The sequence below is a fragment of the Rhineura floridana genome, chromosome 1 (genome assembly GCF_030035675.1).
Source record: "Rhineura floridana isolate rRhiFlo1 chromosome 1, rRhiFlo1.hap2, whole genome shotgun sequence".
NCBI lineage: Eukaryota > Metazoa > Chordata > Lepidosauria > Squamata > Rhineuridae > Rhineura > Rhineura floridana.
In genome coordinates this window covers 320,377,907-320,400,653 of record NC_084480.1, presented here as the reverse complement: position 1 = coordinate 320,400,653, position 22,747 = coordinate 320,377,907, and the positions used below count along the sequence as shown (strand labels likewise).

Sequence of the window (22,747 nt, the reverse complement as noted above, 5' to 3'; positions counted from 1 at the left end):
GCTAAGTCTGCAATCTTCTCCATTATTTACAGCTAGCACTATCACAGCAATGATCTATGTTGGGTGGGGAACCTTCTTGGCTCGGTGAACTAGATCTTTCTCTCTCCCATCCCACACTCATTCAAACACTGACTTCTAATTTACAGTACAGACAAGTGGGGACCTGCAATTATCCCCAGTAGGTGGAGAGGGGATGGCAGAGGAAGGGAGACCTCTTCCCTTGTTCACCAACTTGATTCCCCAAGTGAGTTTGTCTGGTTTCAGATTCCATGAGGTTGGTAGGCAGAAAGTTACAGTGCTAAATCCCAGAAGATCCCAGGATGTAACAGCCTAGCAGCAGTGGAAGCTGCAACAATACTGTGGAGCAAGTGAGCTGACGCACAGAAGGACTGGGGTTTTTTTTATTGGGTGTGAACCTTTTTTAAAATCCTGTATGCAACCACTTTGTTACACTGGCCCCAGGAGATCTTGGGGTGGAGCAGTCTTGCAGCAGCAACTCTCTGTAGCTTTCCATCCCTGTGGAAAAGGTGGGCCCAGAGATTCAGGAAAGAGTGAGTGGCAGATAATCTGCTTTCCCCAGTCTGGAATACTTGGTCACTTCCCAAATTATCTAGGTCTGTGGCTGGCTATACATAGCATCCTTAGCCAAAAGATAGGCCTCAGCCTGTTTTGAGAGTTGGTTGCCCCTATAAACTGTAGGCAACACTAAGCCATTTCTGCCACCACTAGAGAATCAGGTCTTGCCTGGATGTGTTCTTCTGACCCATAGGTCTATTCATACAACCGACTGTGGGTCATACTCTTAGGATATGCGAAGGTAGTCTGTACGCTCAGTCATAAGCATCCATGCCTATTCTACCCATAAGCGACATCATTATTTAAAATGCTTATTTCTTTGGGCAAATGAAATTAATCCAGAAAAAGAGTGATAAAGATTTACTCTAATGAATAGTCAACTGGAAAGGGAATCATTAACAAATACCAACATGTATATTAAGAAAAAGAAACAGTAAAAAAGTAAACATGCTTTTATTTTGTAGCTTAGGACACATTTTAGAAATTTACGTTTTGCTCACACTTCTAGTAGCTATCCACAGCTCCAGGCACAGCACCCAGAACATTTTAAGCCACATTAAGTTGCATTTATACTACAGAAATACTCCAGAAACGCTCGCTTAATTACACTCCCCATTTCCTCTGTCATTTTGTCTTTCTTCTCCCAAGGTGCCTTAGGGTACAGGTGTTGGCAAAGAAAGAGTGCCTGAATGTATTTTTCCACAGCAGAGTTACAAGGCCAAGAAGCACAGAGTCCGTGCAGATCTCAAGGACAAGTATCCAAGGCAACCAGCTGGCCTTATCTATAAGACTTAGCAGATCTGGCCAGTCGGTGTGGGGGTCGAGGAGTTTGTACAGAGAGAGCTTGTGATATATTGTCAGTAAAGTGACTCTTAAAACTTATTGCTTGTCCGGCTCATTGCTTCAACTGGCATCCAGCCTATCACTATACTGTTCTGCATCCTGGGCATCTGCTTGCGCCAGATACAACATCCAACAAGTGGTAGCAGAGGATGGTTACCTGGTGCTGATGGTTACCTGGTGCTGATGGTTACCTGGTGCTGAGGATTACCTGGTGCTGAGGATTACCTGGTGCTGAGGATTACCTGGTGCTGAGGATTACCTGGTGCTGAGGATTACCTGGAGCGGAGGATTGCAGAAAAGCGGCAGAGAAAAGCCAGAACTGCAGACCAGCAAGTAAAACAGGAGAGAGACGGAGAAACCGAAAGCTGAGCTGAAAGCTGTGAGAGAGCCGTGGGAAAAACTGACTGAAGGACAGAGGTGAGAAGCTCTAATTACAAAGGCGGTGAACTGTGAAAAGTGAAAGTATGTCTGTTACGTTATCGGCCGGGATTCCCTTGGAAAGGCTGACAGGGAAAAATTATGGCACTTGGAAACAGAGAATACAGGCTTTTCTAGTGAAAGAAGACCTGTGGAAAGCTATCGCAGAAGACCCACCCGCCTATTCCAGCAGATTGGAGAAGGCTGGATGAGAGGGCAAAGGCGTTAATTGTTCTTGCTATTGATGATTCTCAACTACTGCACGTGCGTGACGCAACAACAGCTAAGGAAACCTGGGAAACTTTAAGAAATATTCATGTGAGAAAGACTGCCAGTTCTAAAATATATCTTGCCAGAAGATTGTATCAGATGCGCTCAAACGCAAAAAGTGTATATCACATTAGCTTCACTAGATTCAAGTTATGATAGTCTGGTGAGCTCTTTGGAAGCAATGGACGATGCAAATCTCAATTATACAGAAGGCAAACTTTTACAAGAATTCCAAAGGAGACAGGAAATGGCAAAGCAGGAAAAGACTGAGTCTAAACACAACGTGGAAAAACAGAACAACAAAGCTGCACAAGAGAGACTGTATGGACAAAAAGCGTGTTATTTTTGTGGTTCCAGGCAACATCTACAAAGGAATTGTGAAGCAAGAAGAAGAGAAAGAGGAAGAAAACCATGTGTACAGGTGATCTATGCTAGTAAGAATAAGCAATGTATTAACAATAAGCAGGGAAATAACTGTAAAGATTTATGGGCAATTGACAGTGGGGCAACAAATAGTATAATCAAAGATAAATCTATGTTTCATACATTTTGTGACGTAGAGGATCATGTAATAATGGCTGATGGATCTAAGAAACAGATCAAAAGTAGGGGTACAGTGAAATTAGCAGGTTTCAATACCATTATGACAGATGTGCTGTTTGTTCCTGATATCAAATGTAACATTATGGCTGTGTCGAAACTCAATGAAATGGGGTTCACAGTAATGTTCAAAAGGGGTTCAGTGCATGTAATGAGAGGAGAAAAAATATTCATGAAAGGAATAGTGAGGGACTCATTGTTCTTCTTACACGTGAAACAAACAAATCATGTACTCATGTGTGCTAATAAGAAACCCCATAATAATTGTGTTCATTTATGACACAGAAAACTAGGCCATATAGGATATGAAAATGTGGTGAAAACAACAGAGAACAATAATGATGTGACATTGAGAAACTGTGAAAAATATGTAGACTGCCACGTGTGTAAACAAACAAAGGCAGTTGTGGCTGGAAAGAACAAAGAAGCCATGCCCAGTACAAATGCACCTTATCAATTAATACACGTGGACTTAGTGGGGCCATTTCAACCTACTCAGGGGGGTGCAAGATATTTCCTGACAATAGTTGATGATTTTTCAAAATTCTGCACTGTTTATTTACTAAAAGCTAAAAGTAAAGCTGCAGAGAAACTCAAAAGATTTATTACAAAAATTGAAGTGCAGTTTGGTGTCAAAATAAAGAGAATAAGATCAGATCAAGGAGGAGAGTTTTCAGGACACTCTTTTACTGAATACTTGGATAAAAGAGGGATAAAACAGGAGTTAACAGCCCCTTATAGTCCTCATCAGAACGGGTTAGCTGAACGCTGGAACAGGTTGCTTCAGGACTCAATAAGATCAATGCTGTGTGACTCCTCTTTAACACAAGGTTTCTGGGGAGAGTGTGTTCTGTATTCAGCTTACATTCAAAACAGAATATTCCATAAGGCCACTGGAACGTCTCCTTATCAGAAATTGTATGACAGAAAACCCAGATTAAAACATTTGATTAGGTTTGGAGCAGAATGCTGGGTACATGTTCCCAAAAATAAAAGGACAGGGAAGCTGCAAAGGAGAGCAGACAAAGGGTACATGCTGGGATTTGAAAACACGTATTACAGAATTTGGATGCCAAAACAAAGGTCTGTGGTGTTAAGCAGAAGCGTGCAAGCAATAGAGCAGGATTGGGAAGAGAAAACATATGTGGAGTTGGGAAACACTGAAGTTAGTAATGAACAAGAACAGGCAGATACAGTACCAATAAAACAAGAAGAAACAGGCAGCAGTAGTGAATCAAGTTCTAGCTCTGAGAGAGAAACTGAGGAATCGCCTGACACAGACACAGACACTAAGGCAGAAATACAACCACGCAGATCAGAGAGAACAACCAAAGGTATTCCACCTGTTAGATTTAAAATAAATTCCATTAAACTGGAAAAAGTGGGATGATGGGAATCATGAAAAATAATTGCTGAAATAAATGTAATAAAAATGATGCTGAGATCGCAACGGAGTAACTGTATTACAAATGATGCTGATGTAAACTGAAGAAAAGAAATGTATCATGTGGAGAAATGTAATTTAAGTGACTGCAAGAAATGTAACTGTAATTGTGATAACAAAAGTTGGAAGAAACATGAAAGATGTAATGTAAATGATAAAGGTTTATGCTATGGAAAAATAGGTGGGGGGTGTTGGCAAAGAAAGAGTGCCTGAATGTATTTTTCCACAGCAGAGTTACAAGGCCAAGAAGCACAGAGTCCGTGCAGATCTCAAGGACAAGTATCCAAGGCAACCAGCTGGCCTTATCTATAAGACTTAGCAGATCTGGCCAGTCGGTGTGGGGGTCGAGGAGTTTGTCCAGAGAGAGCTTGTGATATATTGTCAGTAAAGTGACTCTTAAAACTTATTGCTTGTCCGGCTCATTGCTTCAACTGGCATCCAGCCTGTCACTATACTGTTCTGCATCCTGGGCATCTGCTTGCGCCAGATACAACATCCAACAACAGGCATACCTTTCAAACAAAACTTTAGAGGAGCAGCTCTAAGCTGTCTGACAAAAACCAGTAAAACAAATACCAGAGCTGTAGCCAGTTGTGCACCTGCTTTCTTATTGCAGTAAGTCAGCACCCAAGAGGACTGTACGTAATGTTGAATATTTGAGCTATGAAACTACAAAGAATTCTGTATTTTTTAGAAGAGATTACAATAAAAGTTTGTTGAAAACTAAAAAAAGAAAAAAGAAGCAGAATACTAAATGCTTGAATTTTTTTTTTTTTAAGTATGTGGACAAAATGCCACAAATGATGTAACTATTCTTATACTGGTTGGGTCAAGTAAGGTTTCATTATTTATCCTTGCACCCAACTCTCCTGTTAAAATAAAGACTTATGATTGTTTATTATTTATTTATTTATTTATTTATTAAATTTATATACCGCCCGACTAGCAATAGCTCTCTGGACGGTGAACATAAAACAATTTTTGATGTAATTAAGCAAAGTATTTACTAAGCAAGTCTTGGTCTTGTCACCACAACTAAGAGAAAATGCAAAAAGGGTTGAACATCAATTAAACATGACACAAACACTTAAAAGACTACACATGTAGGGGCCTATCGAGAATGAAGTCATACCAATATATCGCTTACCATCAAACTTTAAAATAGCCCAAGTTAAATACAATAACCTCCACTGAGGAGGAGACCTTAGAAGAGGACTGATGGAAACCAATGAAGTTAGTTAGGAATCCAGGGGAAGAATTTATGTTGCCACTCCTGCATGTTGAAACTACTACAGCTGTTGTTCACCTGATCATCTCTTTACAGAGACATGCTGAAACATGAACAAGAAATTCAAGTCTCGCTATTCTTCTGTGATGAAATGAGAGCAACTCTGATTTAAAAATGATGTCCTTACATTGGAAATAATCAAGGTGTTTAACCATAGGACAGTCTGTACCTGTTGTCACCTTTGACAACATGAAATGCCAAGGTAAAGGCTGCTACACAACACTTGTGGTCTAATATTGCTAACAAAGCCTGAGCAGTAAATCAATTGTTGCTAGTTAATTCTTTAATCTTTGAGTAGAAAATGAGGATAGCATCTGCAACAGCAACAGTTGCATTTCATTGCTCCTAGAAATGTATAGCTTACCTTTAAGGCTTCTATGACAAGATCTCTGGCTTCTAGTTCCCCTTCAAGAATACTAAATAGAGTCAGTAGTTCAGGTTTACTGAGTTTTTCCAGATTCATCTTGAAAACCTAGAAAGAGAAAGTTTAACTAGACGTTGTTTCTGAACAGCCAGCGTATACTTTGATAAATGCAACAAAAGTATGTATGACATGCAACTCTGAAGTTTCCAAGTTTTCAGATTAGAAGCTCCAGTACCAAAAATACACACTAAATGCTGCTCCTTTTTAATGATCACCATAACTACTTGCAAATGAGCAATCATTCGCCTTTTCCCTTGGGCTCACAAACAGATGCATACCCAGATGGCCTGGGAGGACCCATAAGCACTAATACAGCAACATTAGACACCAACTAACAACCACTTTAACTAGGAGAATAAGAGTGTTCATTTAACAAACAAACAAACTATAGTACACTAGAGATGTAAACTTTCCAGAAATGTTGAAGCCATGGGAAAAACCCATTTTTTCCGTTTTTCAGAAAAAAATAAATTTTCAGAAAAATGGAAAATATGCAAAGTTATGACTTTTTACAGATTGAAAGTCACTTCGTTACTTCAAGAACATCAAATGTAATTATGTACAAGTTGGTTTGGCATAAAATTATCACATTTCGTATATTACGAGTACATTTTATTCAAACAAATATTACAAACTGAATTTACTTTTTTTAATTTTTACTTTTTTTGGTAACAAATGGATCTACAAGATCCTGAACTGTAAGGAACACGTGAACTGTAAGGAACCTATTTCATTTTGCCAGTTTAGGAGCAGCAGGCAAAAAACAATTTTTTAAAAAAACAGAAGAAACCATCAACATTAAGAACAAAGACAATTATTTATGTCTCCGCTAGTCCTCCAGTGTCAAGCAGATATAAAGCATGCATTCCCATAAAAAGAACTGAGAAAAAGGGGGGGGGACCAAGATTCAATGAAACATTTTATTCATCATGCTAAAATAAAACATTCTATAATCCATTTTTTCTTCATTTTTTTCAATTTTTCAGAAAAACAAAAAAGGCTTCAGAAAAAAACAAAAACGAAAAAACCCATGCCCCCCCCCGAACATTTCCAGATTTTTTCTGGGCCTTCACATCTCTTTAGTACACTGGACTAGTCACATAATTAGGCATTTAGACTATATAGCTAGATATCCCATTGAGAACAATTTTGTATACCTAAAAACTGAAATTTTAAAATGGATGTTTGAAAGATAATAGCTGCATGGAACTATCGGCTTGCATTGTGTGTGTGGAGGAACCACACATTATACTGCTTCCTTTATGAAGAATTTCTGACAAAGTTTCAATATGGAATCACTAAAAGATTCATGCAGGAATCACTAGAAGTCATCCTACCTAATAAATGTCAAGCCTCAGATATTAGAAGATGCTACACTCACTCAAAATCAGTATTCCTTACACATTTTGAGTCTAACACACCTTATCCCATTAATAACTTTTAAAATGCACTTTGAATTTATGATACACATCTCAATGTTTCTAAAATGAGTATTTGTGCTTAAGAGACTTCTGCAAACAAAATGCTCCACATCTGGCCCTATTTTGCAAGCCATTTGTTTTATTCCACTTAGATCTAAACAAAGACACATTTAGATTTGTTTAAGGCACACAGTTTTCCAGCTGCTCTCAGAAGATGCATGAATGTACTGAATATGTCATGAGAAATTAAAGACTTCTACTGAATTCCCACAGCATTAATTGGATTATTCCCACACTGGAGTTCAGGATAACATATCAAGTTCTTCAGTAGAACATTAAAGATTTCAAAGGCAAGGGAGGGAAAGGAAACACAATGCTGGTCTCATTAGGGATTCTTCTCCAAATGGAAGCACAACTATGGTTCTTTATGGTATTGTGGCTGTTTGAAATCCAGTGTGAAGGCACTTTACAGCAGTCATCATACCACGTGCATTCAGTACTGCAGATAAATGTTGGACTTCCGGGAAGGGTGACTTCGCTTGTGCCTGCTTTTGAGACGGGCTCCCGCCTCAGAAGAAGCTTATTCAGATATAAATCAGTCAGAACATTTTTTTTTTTGACTGATGAAATTTCTCCCGGGCAGGGAGAAATGTAGAGATCAACCTCAAAAGCCTGTTTTTGTTGGGAGGACTGGATTTCATTAATTTATGAGAAAAGGTCCAGCCAGCAATGCCGGACGGACTTCCGAACAAGCTCTATCTGATTAATGCAACACGTTTATCTTTTCTTCAAAGAGAAAACGGACTAACAGGCAAGCACCCTTCTTTCTATTCTTTTTTTTACTTGGTTTAAATTGTTACAGCAAAAAGAGATTTGTCAAATGAATCAGCTTTAAAGAACTTCTGGGTGAGCTATAACTCTTCTCTGTTATTCACGAAATTAACAGCTTATCTCTGCTTCTATTGCAAAAAGCTGTCCTGGAAGTGCATTCTAAAGATATAAACAGAAGAGGGATTTCTATTCCGAGGAGAAAAAAATAAAAAATATGAACTTTGGAACATTATATTGTCTGGGACTATTCTCTTTTTGGTCTATTTTATTTTGACACATCTGCTTCTTCACGATGCCACTAACTGTTTTGACGATGGGAACTAAATTTGTTTTGTATTCTTGAACATAGAGAGATAAGGCAGGCTGCTCTGTTTCTACTGTGATGTCATCAAGCCTGGAATATTAACCCAATTGTTGCTGAAATAAGAAGTGGTTCTTCTTTATTTTTGTTTTGTTTTGGTGGTTTTAAAAATGGCAATCAAGAAAGTGGCTGAGAATCTGGAAGCAATTATGTTTCAGAAAATAATGGATGAGATTGAGATAACGAAACAAACCCTGCGACAGGGCAGTAAGGAGCTGAAAATTGAACTGAGCAAAATGACGCAGGAGCTTAAAGAAATAGGGGATCCTGTGAGAGAGGAGAATGAGATCAGAGATGAGAAAAGAAAAAATAAAGGGAAGATACAAGCCCTGGAGATTGGAACAAATGTGAAATTGGAAAAAGATCTGGAGTTTATGGATATTAGAAATAAAATCTACTGTTTGGAATTTAACGTTATCTCTGAAGAAATTAATGAAGATATTAGAGAAAGTTATCAATGGCTTGGATAATTTTCTGGACTGGAATGACGTGATGGAGCTTGATATAGAGAAAATCTATGGAATTAACTGCAGCCATGTGACAATGGAAAAACTCTCAAGAGATGAGCCAGTGCATTTTGTAAAAAAGAAGAACAGAGATATGACTTTACAACAATATTTCAGCAACTTATTCAGAATCGATGGCAAGAAAATATTTGGGATAGAGGAAATTCCCATCAGACTCTTATTATATGACTATGGCTATGACAGCAAGATTATTATGGAATACTGATAATGGAAGATTGGGCACTGAAATTACTGGACTTAACAGGACTATTGAAGATGGAATTAATATGGATAATGGAATAATGGCTATTGAAATTATTGGACCTAACAGATTTTGATGAGATGGATTAATCGATATGTTTATTTGGACTATGGTTATGACAATAAGATTATTATTATTATTAACGAGATGGATTAATCGACATGTTTATTTGGAGAAAAATTGATAGATATATTTCTTAAAGAATTGAAGCCTCTCTTTGACTTTTTGTGGAAAGAATAAAGTAATGTTTATGAGATTTGATGATTAATTAAGATAACTACTGGAGGAAAGTGATTTTATAATATAATTTAAGAGACAGGATTGTTATATATTGTAGACCTATAACTGATCTGCGACAAATGGGAAGTCAACATTTTATTTTTTTGTTTAATCATTTTTGTTTTGTTTTGTTTTTTGTCTTTGAATGTTTTATGATTTTGTTTTGTTTGTTTTATGAAAATTTGAATAAAAAATTATTGTAAAAAAAAAAAAAGTACTGCAGATAAATGTTGACTGTCAGGGGGAAGTTTAAACAGTTGGGAAAACCCATAAATGTCTGCTTTCATAATTTCCAATGAGACCAGACAGACCAAAATTGGGGCCAATGCAACAGAAGAGGTGGTATGATGCTCTTGAAGTTAACAGCTACATTTCCCCCTTTCTGAAAACCTTCCTTGATGCACACGTTCACACTGCTACTATAACTCCCTGGCAACTTCGACAGGCACTTCTGAGAGGTCACTGCTACAAAAGCAAACTATGATGGAGTCAGAGGCTAGGCCATAATTTACTTAAAAACAAACAATTCCTAACAGCTGTACTGCAGTAGACTAAAAGTACAACTTTGCCTTGAGTTTTCACATCTACAGTTCGATGAGCTGTATACAGTTTTTACAAGACGACATGACCTTTAAAAGAAATAGTACTCTTACAGAAAAGTTGTAAAAGCAAATTGGTGGGAAATGGTTAGCAACAAAAGCTAAAAATGTTTTGCTCATAAGCATTAAACGGATGTCCATATATCCCACCAGGTTTAATATATAAATCTAAGGCCTGTCAAACATTGTCAAGTTGGGAGGGGCTGACATCTGTATGGCAAGTTAAAGATGCTCCTTGTGCTTATGAGTTTTTCTACATGACACTTTTACTATCGTTGAATGAAGCATCTGCTGTTGGGTTCAGAGATGCTTATAATCTGGTTTTATACTCCCTTTGAATCCACTTACTCTTTTCATGGTTAATAACCCCGGGGGGAAAAACTTGTTGAAACAGACCACACCATTTTCTTACTATACTTTCTTCTGCCATCCCGTGGCTTGTAGTTCTGTGCCAAATTTTAAAATTTCAACAAGAAATGCATATATATTCAAACTAGGCTGAAGCAGCACAGTTATTGTGGGAATACAATACAGCTTGCATTTGTAGCCAAAATGTGAATTCTGATATCCTCCTATTGTTCACAAACAGGCCAATCTGAAAGGCCAACTCAATACAGCAAACTGTAGTAGCAGTTTTTCCAGAATATCTAAGTTCAAAGGCTTTGCCTCAGATGCCTGGTCCTATTTCCTTGGAATAAACAACAATGAACAGAGGCCAGCATTTTCCTGCAATTATTGGGTATTTCCTGTCCTTCTGAACTCTTTGGCAGCACATACCTGTTATTGAAACAAGGCCCTTCTGTGCACAAGCCTCATTTAAATTCATTGTACCCAAGGAACACTGGAATTTTTAGCACTACAAAAAACTCTCTTAAGTGCTAGTTGAGATTACACTGCTATGTTCATGTAACGTGGAATGTATTACTTTCTTGTGGCATGCATACATATTCCCATCTACATGTTTGTATGTGTTACTTCAATTTATATATACTTTGAAATTTTAAAATAAGTTATTCTCCATCAAGCTGCTGTTAAGCTTAACCCTCCACAACCCACTTACTCTAGGGCACTTGCACCAGTTTTAAACTGAATCATTTTAAAACAGGCTATGAACTGCAGCCAAAAAAATTAAACCCAGACTGTATTTACCCAGATCTTAGAAGCCTCAGTAGAAAATTCCACTGAAGTTAATAAGTAAATATATCTGGGATAGCAGCTTAAGACTCAATTCTATGCATGTCTACTCAGAAGTAAAAACAACAAAGTCTTGTGGCACCTGAAAAGCTCTATGGCATACAGTCAGTCAGTCAGTCAGTCAGTGTCTCTATTTATCTCCTGTCATTCCTCCCAGTAGGAGCCCAGGGTGGCAAACAAAAGCACTAAAAACACTTTAAAACATCATAAAAACATACTTTAAAATATATTAAAACAAAACATCTTTAAAAACATTTTTTTAAAGCTATAAAAATCTTTTTAAAAAGGTTTAAAAACATATTAAAAAGCAATTCCAGCACAGACACAGACTGGGATAAAGTCTCAAATTAAAAGGCTTGTTGAAAGAGGAAGGTCTTTGACTAGAGCAATGAATGGAATGTGCTCCTGTTAGGTATATAATGACATTCCAAAATTATTCACTTAGGCAGCAATCCTATACCCACTTACTTGGGAGCAACTCCCATTGAACTCAATGGAATTTACTTCTGGGTAGACATGTATGCATTGGTCATCTCAAGCCACACTTCCACTGTTTTCAAAAATTTCACACCTCAAAACTTTGGATATAAAACTTTAAAGATTCAAGATGAGACAAATTTGCGTATCTTCTTCACTTGAGAAAAAACACACATTTTCCCAGTTCCCACAATTACTAGCCCAATCTCTGTCCCACACTTAATAATATGCAGACAATGAGCCAGAAAAGACCAGGTAGCCAAGTCTGCATCCTGATGCCAAACAAAAATAGATAAATTAACCTCTCTTTGAGGATTTGTTTTGTGAAAAGTGATATTCTTAATGCTGGCTGATAGCCACTGAAAATAAAAGCTTCATACTTTTTTTAAAAAAGAAAGATCTTACTCAGCAACAACCATGTTGTTTGCATGTGCAAAAAAAAATTGGTATTATTGCTCAGTCTGCATATGCACTTAAAATCTGATCAAATAATTTCTCAATGAATCAAAAGGCATTCAGCACCTTCTAAGGCATGATAAAATCCCAAGATGCCCTACATTTCCAGACTATTGAGGATACAGTTTTTGTATTTCTAAATTTGCACACAGAACTGATTGCTTCACTGCAGCTTTGGTTTAGGTTTCAAATGCAAAAAGTCATCTTCACTGTCCTTCTGAAGCCATTTTCATAACTTTTATTAAGCGGAAGAACTGCAAAGCAAGGAAAGGTAAATAGATAAATAGATAGATAAATATCTATCCATAATCTCTTTACTCTGTCACCCATTCTCTAGCAGTGGCCTCTTTGCTGTACTTTGAATTTCCAGCGTTCTGAGAATTAGCTAGCAATGATGCCAAGTGGTCAATCTAAGCCAGCACTCTGCCATTAGAGGCAGGGGCTGCAACATTCACATCTACGGAGCCTGTGAATCAGTTCTATTCTCAAAGAAATAAAATACTGTCCATAAATATCACTCATAAAGGCTAGACTGTGTGGCTTGGAAGCACCTACAAAGAGACCAAGAATAACTGACTGATGCAAGAAAGAACAATTGCTTGGATTTGTCAAGCCAAATCTGGTTCATAATGTCAGATGACATTAACTGCTTACACTCAGCAATGGAAGAACAGACATCTGAACCACCTTAAGAATGTTTATTTTTTTTACATAGATAAGATTTTGAAAACTTCCACATGGAATTATGTTTAAAACAAGAACTAAGGATTAAAAAGTTACATGCTTAATTTTTTTAGGGACTAGGGAACGTACGGAATACCCCCAGATGTTGCTGAACTACAACTCCCATCATCCCTGGCCATGGTTGCTGGAGCTGATGGGACTTGTAGTTCAGCAACATCTGGAAGGCCAAAGGAGACTGGAAGAGAAAATTCCAAACTAGTGCTTTCGATGTTAAAATAATGAACACACGTTATTTTTGTACAAATGAAACACTGACGCTGCAGTGACTTTGTAGAAGGATTTATTAAATTTCTCTTTATATAATTTCTCCAAATCACACTGGCTCATATGCACTCACTGCAAGTTGAGTTGAGTTGCTACCTTTCTTCCATACATCACTCCTGTGTGCTTATAGCTGAATAGCAGGCTCAACTATTGATTTATTTAAATTGATATCCCACTTTACAGAGAGCCTTTCCAGAGAGGCTTGGAATAATTCATTTTACAGCTCACCACTTTGTTTTGGTCTTGAACGGATCTCCCTCCAATCCCCATTTCTTTGTGTGGCTTGCCTTTAAAGATGGTAAACCTGACGACAGGGTCTTTTTTAAAAAAATTGATGTGAGCCATTTTCAGGTACAATAATTGTCTGAAAAGTGGCATAAAATACAGTAAATAAGTTATCATTAAAAAAGTTTTGTATAAACAAACTATAACAAGAAGCAGTGGTCAAAAATGGAACTCAGCACACCACTAATAAAAAAATACAATAAAACCATTATTAATGTAAAACAGTAAAAAAACAGCATAGTATTTTCATAGTGGATTGGCATTAAAAAAAAATTCAAAATCTATTTAAAGGATTAAAAGGGGCCATACATCTCTCTCTTGGAAAGGAACTCCAAAGGTGTAGAGCCACCATTTAAAAGCCCCCTTGTCCAGTGCCCAGAAATCAAATAGATCTTGAGGTAAGGCCTACAAGCAGAGCCTTTGAGGACAATCTTAAGGTCTGGGCAGATCTGTATGGGTGCATGTAATCCTTTAAATAACCTGGTCCCAAACATAGGGCTTTAATGTTCAATACCAGCACTTTAAAGTGGGCCCCAAAATGAGGAGACAGCCAAGGCAAACTATTCCAGCATGCATCTAGATGGCTGCATTCTGTACCATTTAAAGTTTACAGACCGTTTTAAAAGGCAGCCCCATGTACAGCACACTGCAGTAGTCCAGACTGGATGTATCAAGGCATGTGCAACTAAGACAAAGTTTGCTTCCTCCAGATAGCCTTGCTCCCGTCTAAAACTAGTTGCAAACCTCTATCTCAATCGGCTGACTTCACAACCTAAAGTACCTCCACACATGGCAAGGCATTCACCCAAAGACACAAATGCTTTATTCATGGACAGGGACATGGGCGTGCAAATGAGCCCTGCCCCCAAGAACGATGAACGTGCACACTCCTCTTCAGACTGTTGCATGTTTAGTGCAAAGGTCTGAAGAGGATTTCTAACTGCATTCTGTTGAACATGCTTACAAACCTCCCTGTGAACAGCAGCCCTGTCTTATCAGAGGTCTGAAGAGGAGCCTGCTTGCCTGGGGACATGGCATTTGCGTGTGCTCCCCTGCCCTGTTCACATAAAACCGTCACATGCTCAGATGAATGCCTAAACACAGCTTATGTCTTATCTGGATTAATCATGGATGCCTATACCCCATCCTTCAGAAGGCAGCCATGAGCTCCAATTAATTGGGTAAATTCTGCCTCCCATCCCCAGTGATGGTGGTGGACACATCTCACTAGATAATTGAGGAAGAAGAGCCTCATCATGCACTGCCCCAAACGGAACCTTTCCTAGTAGGTAGAAATTCCCACTTCCTCCATCACAGGACTTCCCAAAAGACCATAGCTAGAAGTAGAAGTAACTTCCTTTGCAAAAGCAACTTTCCCTCCAGATATGTATCTCAACAGCAGCTTCCATTTATTACAGAGCATGAACAATTGTTTCCTTCTCACTCTCCTCTGCACCCTCAACCCTTCTTTACATTTTGGATTTCTCAGTCAGAAGGACTGTAACAAAAATTTCAGACTGACACAACCATGTTTCCAGGAGAGAGAGGCACGTGGTGTTCCTTCCCCATTTCAGTCTGTCTGAGGTATGCCAGCTGAAGATAGCAGCAAGAATGCAAGCTGGAAAAGGTATGTACAACGGAAGAGTGCACACGATTTTCTAGTGGGGTCCTAAGGTTAATGTTAAAGAAATTGCTATGACACTAATGGACCCTGGAATCGTCTCTTGCATTATGGGATCTCAAGAATGATAAGTCTCGTACAATCCAGATCACTATTTGCTGCCTTAAAAGTTTGGATGGCCATACAGACATCTGGCTCCTCTCCATTTCCTCCTTTGAAGTCACCGCCATTGTGTAGTGCAGCACGTTAACAAAATATAGTCAGTGCAACATTTCTGGGATTACTTTCCTGTGCTAAAGCTTAGAAGAATAATAGCCCGGGGGGGGGGCAGAGGCTCAAATTTACAAAATGCATGATACTGGGCGGCAGCAATTAAAAGAGGTTTACAAGACTATATTAACATTATTATAAGTGGAAGTGAAATACATAGAAATCTTTTTGTTAACATATGAACAACAGTAGCAGAAGCCAACGTGGTGCTCCCCACATGTTTTGGACTACATCTCCTATCATCCCCTACCATTGGCCATGCTGCTGGAAGTTGTAGTCCAAAACATCTGACGGACACAACATTGGCTATCTCTGAATTAGAGATTTTTAAAATATATTTTTCAAGAGCTCTAACTCAGAATCTTAATCCCATTTTCCTGTCAATCCAAATTAATTTACTTCAAGTAGTAAGTGTTAGATGTCTTGCAGGATGTTACAGCAACATCTTAATTTACTGAAAAAACTGGAAGCTACACCTAATTTTCTGTACATTATGTTTGCTTTTACAGCTCTGTTCCTTTTTTATAATTCTTCCAACACCAGATACCTCCAATAACCACAGAGTAAATATTACAGCAACTGCTGACTTAAGTTGTCAGTACTACTATAACCACTAAGCACGCCTTCAACAAACACAGAGATTCCATATAGCAGCGACACTAAAAAAACTCCAACATGCAAAGAAGCTGATCATAACTTAAAAAGTATTTTGGAAAGACCAGTAGACAATTTTAATTATAAAAAATAATACTTTGATTTCTTGGGTTTTTAAAAAAATATCTGATTAGGAAGAAATGCTTTATGCTATCCACTTAAATATTATTTTCAGGTTTGACAGAAACATATTACTGTTTGCATGTCACACAACGCAGCCAGCATGGTACGAACAGCCTAATATTGAGAGCATATTTATTTATTTTATTATTTATTTATTACATTTATACCCTGCCTTTCTTTTCATGATAGAAACCCAAGACGGCTGATATGTGGTTCCCAAGTGGTCTCCCATCCAGGCACTGACCAGACCTGACCCTGCTTAGCTTCAGCAGGGCGCTGGCCTCGTGTGCCTTCACACCACAGCCTGGGACATAAACATAAAACAATCACCATCATCCCTCATTGAGTAATTAAGAAAGTAAGCAACTAGTCATGTAGTGCAAATGGTTCAGTAGTCCAAGCAGCCTTTTGAAGTAAGCAGTCAATCAGTGTATTTCCCCATATTTTATTCTGTTGTTGTTAGGTGCCTTCAAGTTGATTACAACTTATGGCGACCCTACGAATCAGTGACCTCCAAGACCATCTGTCATGAACCACCCTGCTCAGATCTTGTAAGTTCAGGTCTGTGGCTTCCTTGATGGAATCAATCCATCTCTTGTTTGGCCTTCCTCTTTTTCTACTCCCTTCTGTTTTCCCCAGCATTATTGTCTTTTCTAGTGAATCATGTCTTCTCATAATGTGTCCAAAGTATGATAACCTCAGTTTCATCATTTTAGCTTCTAGTGATAGTTCTGGTTTAATTTGTTCTAACACCCAATTATTCATCTTTTTTGTAGTCCATGGTATGCGCAAAGCTCTCCTCCAGCACCACATTTCAAATGAGTTGATTTTTCGCTTATCCGCCTTTTTCACTGTCCAACTTTCACATCCATACCTAGAGATCAGGAATACCATGGTCTGAATGATCCTGACTTTGGTGTTCAGTGATACATCTTTGCAGTTGAGAACCTTTTCTAGTTCTCTCACAGCTGCCCTCGCCAGTCCTAGCCTTCTTCTGATTTCTTGACTATTGTCTCCATGTCGGTTAATGACTGTGCTGAGGTATTGATAATCCTTGACAAGTTCAATGTCCTCATTGTCAACTTTAAAGTTACATAAATCTTCTGTTGTCATTACTTTAGTCTTCTTGACGTTCAGCTGTAGTCCTGCTTTTGTGCTTTCCTCTTTAACTTTCATCAGCATTCGTTTCAAATCATTACTGGTTTCTGCTAAGAGTATGGTATTGTCTGCATATCTTAAATTATTGATGTTTCTCCCTCCAATTTTCACACCTCCTTCATCTTGGTCCAATCCCGCTTTCCGTATGATATGTTCTGCGTATAGGGTGATAAAATATAACCCTGTCTCACACCCTTTCTGATGGGGAACCAATCTGTTTCTCCGTATTCTGTCCTGACAGTAGCCTCTTGTCCAGAGTATAGGTTGCGCATCAGGACAATCAGATGCTGTGGCACTCCCATTTCTTTTAAAGCATTCCATAGTTTTTCATGATCTACATAGTCAAAGGCTTTGGTGTAGTCTATAAAGCACAGGGTGATTTCCTTCTGAAATTCTTTGCTCTGTTCCATTATCCAACGTATGTTTGCGATATGATCTCTGGTGCCTCTTCCCTTTCTAAATCTGGCTTGGATGTCTGGCATTTCTCGCTCCATATATGGTAAGAGCCTTTGTTGTAGACTCTTGAGCATTACTTTACTTGCATGGGATATTAAGGCAATAGTTCGGTAATTACTGCATTCTCTGGGATCCCCTTTCTTTGGGAGTGGGATATATATTGAATGCTTCCAGTCTGTGGGCCATTGTTTAGTTTTCCATATTTCTTGACAAATTTTTGACAACATTTGGACAGATTCAGTCTCAGTAGCTTGTAGCAACTCTATTGGTATGCTGTCTATTCCTATTCTTCCAATAATTTTAAGAGCAGTTTTCACCTCACATTCTAAAATTTCTGGTTCTTCATCATATGGTTCCTCTGTGAATGAATCTGTCCTCCTGGCATCTCTTTTATAGAGTTCTTCAGTGTATTGCTTCCATCTTCCTTTTATTTCATCTCGGTCAGTCATTGTGTTCCCCTGTTGATTATTCAACATCCCTACTCGTGGTTTAAATTTCCCTTTCATTTCTCTAATCTTTCGGAATAGGGCTCTTGTTCTTCCCATTTTGTTGTCCTTTTCTATTTCTATACAGTAACTATTGTAATAGTTCTCTTTGTCCCTACGTACTAGTCATTGTATAGTTGCATTTAGGGTCCTGACCGTGTTTCTATCTCCTTTTGCTTTCCTTCTCTCTTTAACCATTTTAAGAGTTTCTTCAGTCATCCATTGGGGTCACTTGTTTTTCCAAAGCTGTGTCTGTTTCCAGGAAAGGGGGTGGGGAGTCCTATCTAACACCATCCTGGTACCATTAAAAAACAAAATCCTCCCCATTCTTTCCTAATACCCATCAAATGGCTCTTGAGCAGAGCTAAAAATAAAAAAACCCCAAAACCTAGCCATGTCCCAAAGTACCACACACTTCCTACATCAACCCTCTAAATATGCTTTAAGTTGGGTTCCTGCCTTGGGGGGGAGTTGGGCTCCATGGCCTTACCGGCCCCTTCCAGCCCATAACAATTCTATGATTCTAAATAGTTCTGAGGCCATAAACTTGAGCTGACCTGCTTGGTTTGCCTTGCCTTTTGGGGACACCGCAGGGAGATGCCAACAGTTAAGCAGCACAGAAATGGCTTAGATAATTAAACAACAAACAGCCATTTAAAACAAAACAAAACACCCAAGTTCTGTGTAGAAGGGTTGGATGATGATGATTAATAATAATAATAATAGGAGGAGAGCCCAAGCTACATCCCCATCACAATATTATTACTACTACTGAGGTGGAGCTTGGGCTCTCCACCTATTTTTATTATTATTATTAATCATCATCGGTGGAGGGGCCCCCAGCTCCATCCTCATCACATTATTATTATTATTATTACTACTACTACTACTACTGAGATGGAGCTTGGGCTCTCCACGTATTTTAATTATTATTATTATTAATAATAATCATAAACAGGAGGTGGAGGAGGGCTCTCCACCTATTTTTATTATTATTATTATTATTAATAATAATAAATAGGAGGTCGAGGAGGGCCCAAGCTCCATCGCAATAATAATAATAATAATAATAATAATAATAATAAATAGGAGGAGAGCTCGAGCTCCATCCCCATCACACACACATACAGCCTCCCTTCCTCACGAAGCTGGTGCCCCGTAGTCTTGGAGGGGCGGGCAAGGTAAAGCCCCACGCGCGGCATTCCTCTTCCTTCGAAGCAGCCCCCCCTCCCGCCACCGCGCGCGGAGCCGCTCCTCCCCCTCCCCCTCCCCCGGCGGGCCTCCAGGTAGGCGCCCTCCCCCCCGCCACTCCCCCCTCCTCTCCGGCTGCCAACGGTCACACCCACAGCGCGCTAGGCGGCGGCGGCGACGACAGCCTCTCTCGCTTCGCACCGACCTGGCCGAAGCTCCCCTCAGCTCGACGCCGGTCCCCGTCTTTTCCTCCTCCTCCTCCTTCCTCGCCTCAGCCGCCTCAGCCGGCGCCAGTGTCCCCGCTCGGCCCCACTCTCCATCCAGCCTCCTCAAGCGGCCCGCGATTGACGCGCCCAACCGCCAACCGCCGCCCTCGCCTGCGCAGCCGCCGGGCCAATCCCTGGCGCCAGCGGGCGGGGCGGGCCAGAGAGCGGAGAGGGGCCTCCCCTTTCTCCTCAAGAGTCCTTCTAACCAATCAGAGGCCGGCGGCTGCTGTGGAGGCGGGGTCTCCAAAGGGCTTGAAACCCTCCCCCATCTTTTTTTCCTCTTTTTTGGTCCCTTCCCAAAAGGAGAATAGAGCGGCGCTGTGGTTGCGGCGATGTCACTTCCGGGGAAGCAATGCGAGAGGCGGGGGTGGTCGAGACGCAGCTGCGAGTTTTACCGTCATTATGAGTCTCTGCTGCAAAGGAAGGCCGCCCTGGGGAGATGCTTGCCAAAGTGCCGTTCCTTTTGGGGGGAGTTCCATGCCAGAGCGCGTGGAGACGGTGCCATGTTCAGTCCCCAGCATGTAGCTCTTCTCTGGCAGTAGCAGGCGACGAGGAGGAGGGCCCTCCTGTGCCTGGCCCCTGGAGAGCGGCTGCCAGGCAGGGCAGACAGTACCAGGCTGGATGAGCAAATAGTAAGGCCAGCAGGGCCACATCCACACCAAACATTTATTCCACTATTATCCCGCTTTAGACAGTGATGGCTTCCCGTAAAGAATCCTGGGAAGGGTAGTTTGCGAAGGGTGCTGGGAGTTATTAGGAGACCGCTATTTCCCTCACTGAGCTACAATTCCCAGAGTTCTTTGGGAAGAGGGACTGTTAAACCACTTTGGCAATTGTAGCTTTGGTGAGGGGAATAAGCATCTCATAACAACTCTCAGAACCATTCACAAACTACACTTCCCAGGATTCTTTGGGGGAAGCCATCACTGTCTAAAGTGAAATAAATGTCTGGTGTGGGTGTGGCCACAGAGCTCCCACTGGTCAGAGTGGTTTACCAGTTAGTCCCTCTTTCTAGAGATCTCCAGGAGTCAGGGCTGGTTCTAAAGGGCGGCCAGGTTGGGCACTGGCCCGAGGGCCCTGGAGCTACAGGAGCCCCTGAGGGGCCCTCCACTCCCCTTCCACGATCTGTGCCCCCCACGCCCCCCTTAGCTGTCAGCTGGCTTTTTAGCTTTGCCCTTAATGAAGGTGGTGGCCGCAGCTTCCCTAAGGTACTGAAGCTGCTGCCACCATCTTAGTTGATGGCAGAGATGTGCATGCGTAGCATGCATGTGTGCCCTCAATAAAGATGGTGGCAGAGGCTTCATTTCTCTTAGGGAAACCGTGGCCGCCATCTTCATTAAGGGCAATGGTAAAGACTAGACAGGTGGGGCGTGTGCGGGGGGCGCACGCGTGTGTACGCACATATGTGCACACCCACCGGGGGGCCAGGGCAAGCTGATGCCCAAGGGCCCCCACATGCCTGAAGCCGGCCCTGCCAGGAGTTGAAGCTCCATAAGGAGAATAACTATCTCTTAGCAACTCTCAGCACCCTTCACAAATTACACTTTCCAGGATGGGAGACCATGGTTCGAATCCTCACATAGCCATGAAGCTCACTGGGTGACCTGGGCCAATCACTGCCTCTCACCGTCAGAGGAAGGCAATGGTAAACAACCCCTGAATACCACTTACCATGAAATCCCTATTCAGAAGGTCGCCATAAGTCGGGATTGACTTGAAGGCAGTCCATCTGGGGGTAAGGGTTGTTGCTGTCCTACTCTAGGACCTGGGAGAACAGGCTTCGAATCCCCACACAGCCACAAAGCTCACTGGGTGACCTGGGCCAGTCACTGCCTCTCAGCCTCAGAGGGAGGCAATGGTAAACCCCCTCTGAATACCCTTTACCATGAAAAGCTTGTTCATAGGATTGTCATAATTCAGGATTGACTTGAAGGCAGTCCTTTTCCATTTAGGGGGAAGCCATGACTGTTTAAAGTGGAATAAAGGTTTGGTGTGGATGTGGCCCGCGTTGTCGTTTTTGCATTGTTCTCTGCCTTTGAGACCTTCCCCAGTCTGCATCTGAACTGGAAATGGTTTCCTTGTGTATTTGCAGCCCTGGGCTCCTGTGGGGGGAAGGAAGAGCGAGACATTAAACAAATGAATGCACAAATGCCTTGGCTGCCCTCCTGTGCCCCCTCTCACATCAGTTGCCCCTTCTGCATCCAGTTGCCCCTCCTCTGCCACAGAACGGCCCCTTTCCTGCCATGAATGCCCTTGGGCTTGTGCCCACACTGCATTCCTCTGCCTTCTCATGCACATCTCACACAGTTGCGGTGTTAAATTTGGTGAGGAGCAAAACTTTGACATGGTGACTTAGGCTGCAATCCAATATACATGGAGCTTCTAAGTAGGCATGTATTGGATTGCAGCCTTAAAAGAATGCACATTTATCCCCAACGTTACCTTCCAAGCCAAGGCTCATCATTTTTGTATTCAGTGCTTAGTTTTATGGATTGTTCAAAGTCAATGCAGTTTAAAAGCATAGGAGGGGATGATGGGAACCAGATGTCCTCTTGGCCATCAAAGTACCAGATGTTCATTATGCATGTGCTAGCCGCATTCAATGTGCTCCTTTTGATTAAGGAAGATAAATGGGAAGAATTTTTTTTAAGTGAATAGTGTGAATGAATAATGGTCTGTTTTGGACACAAGTAGGGTTGGAAATGGAAATGGACTGCCTTCAAGTCAATCCCGACTTGTGGGGACCCTATGAAGAGGGTTTTCATAGTAAGCGGTATTCAGAGAAGGTTTACCATTGCCTCCCTCTGAGGCTGAGAGGCAGTGACTAGCCCAAGGCCACACAGTGAGCTTCATGGCTGTGTGGGGATTCGAACCCTGGTCTCCCAGGTCATAGTCCTAGGATAGGTAAAACTGACCATGGAGGGGAGGGGAGAGTAGGGGGAAGGAAGAAGGGGGAGAGGGGACCAGAAGGAGTGAGAGGGG

At 40.8% G+C, this 22,747-nt stretch overlaps 1 protein-coding gene across 2 annotated transcripts in view; it reads right to left on the bottom strand.

Annotated features, from left to right (window-relative positions):
* Positions 1–19,917, bottom strand: part of LOC133375485 (CTTNBP2 N-terminal-like protein) — a 53,651-nt gene extending 33,734 nt beyond the window's left edge. Inside the window, exons 1-2 of one of the 2 annotated variants that reach the window (XM_061607120.1) lie at positions 19,655–19,917; positions 5,803–5,910 (exon numbers count right to left, since the gene is read on the bottom strand). In XM_061607120.1, coding sequence (XP_061463104.1) covers positions 5,803–5,901 — 99 coding nt within the window. In that variant the 5' untranslated portion in view covers positions 5,902–5,910; positions 19,655–19,917. The remainder of the gene's footprint in view (positions 1–5,802; positions 5,911–19,654) is intronic. The other variant, XM_061607118.1, reaches the window with a different exon arrangement.
* Positions 19,918–22,747: the final 2,830 nt, after the last annotated feature.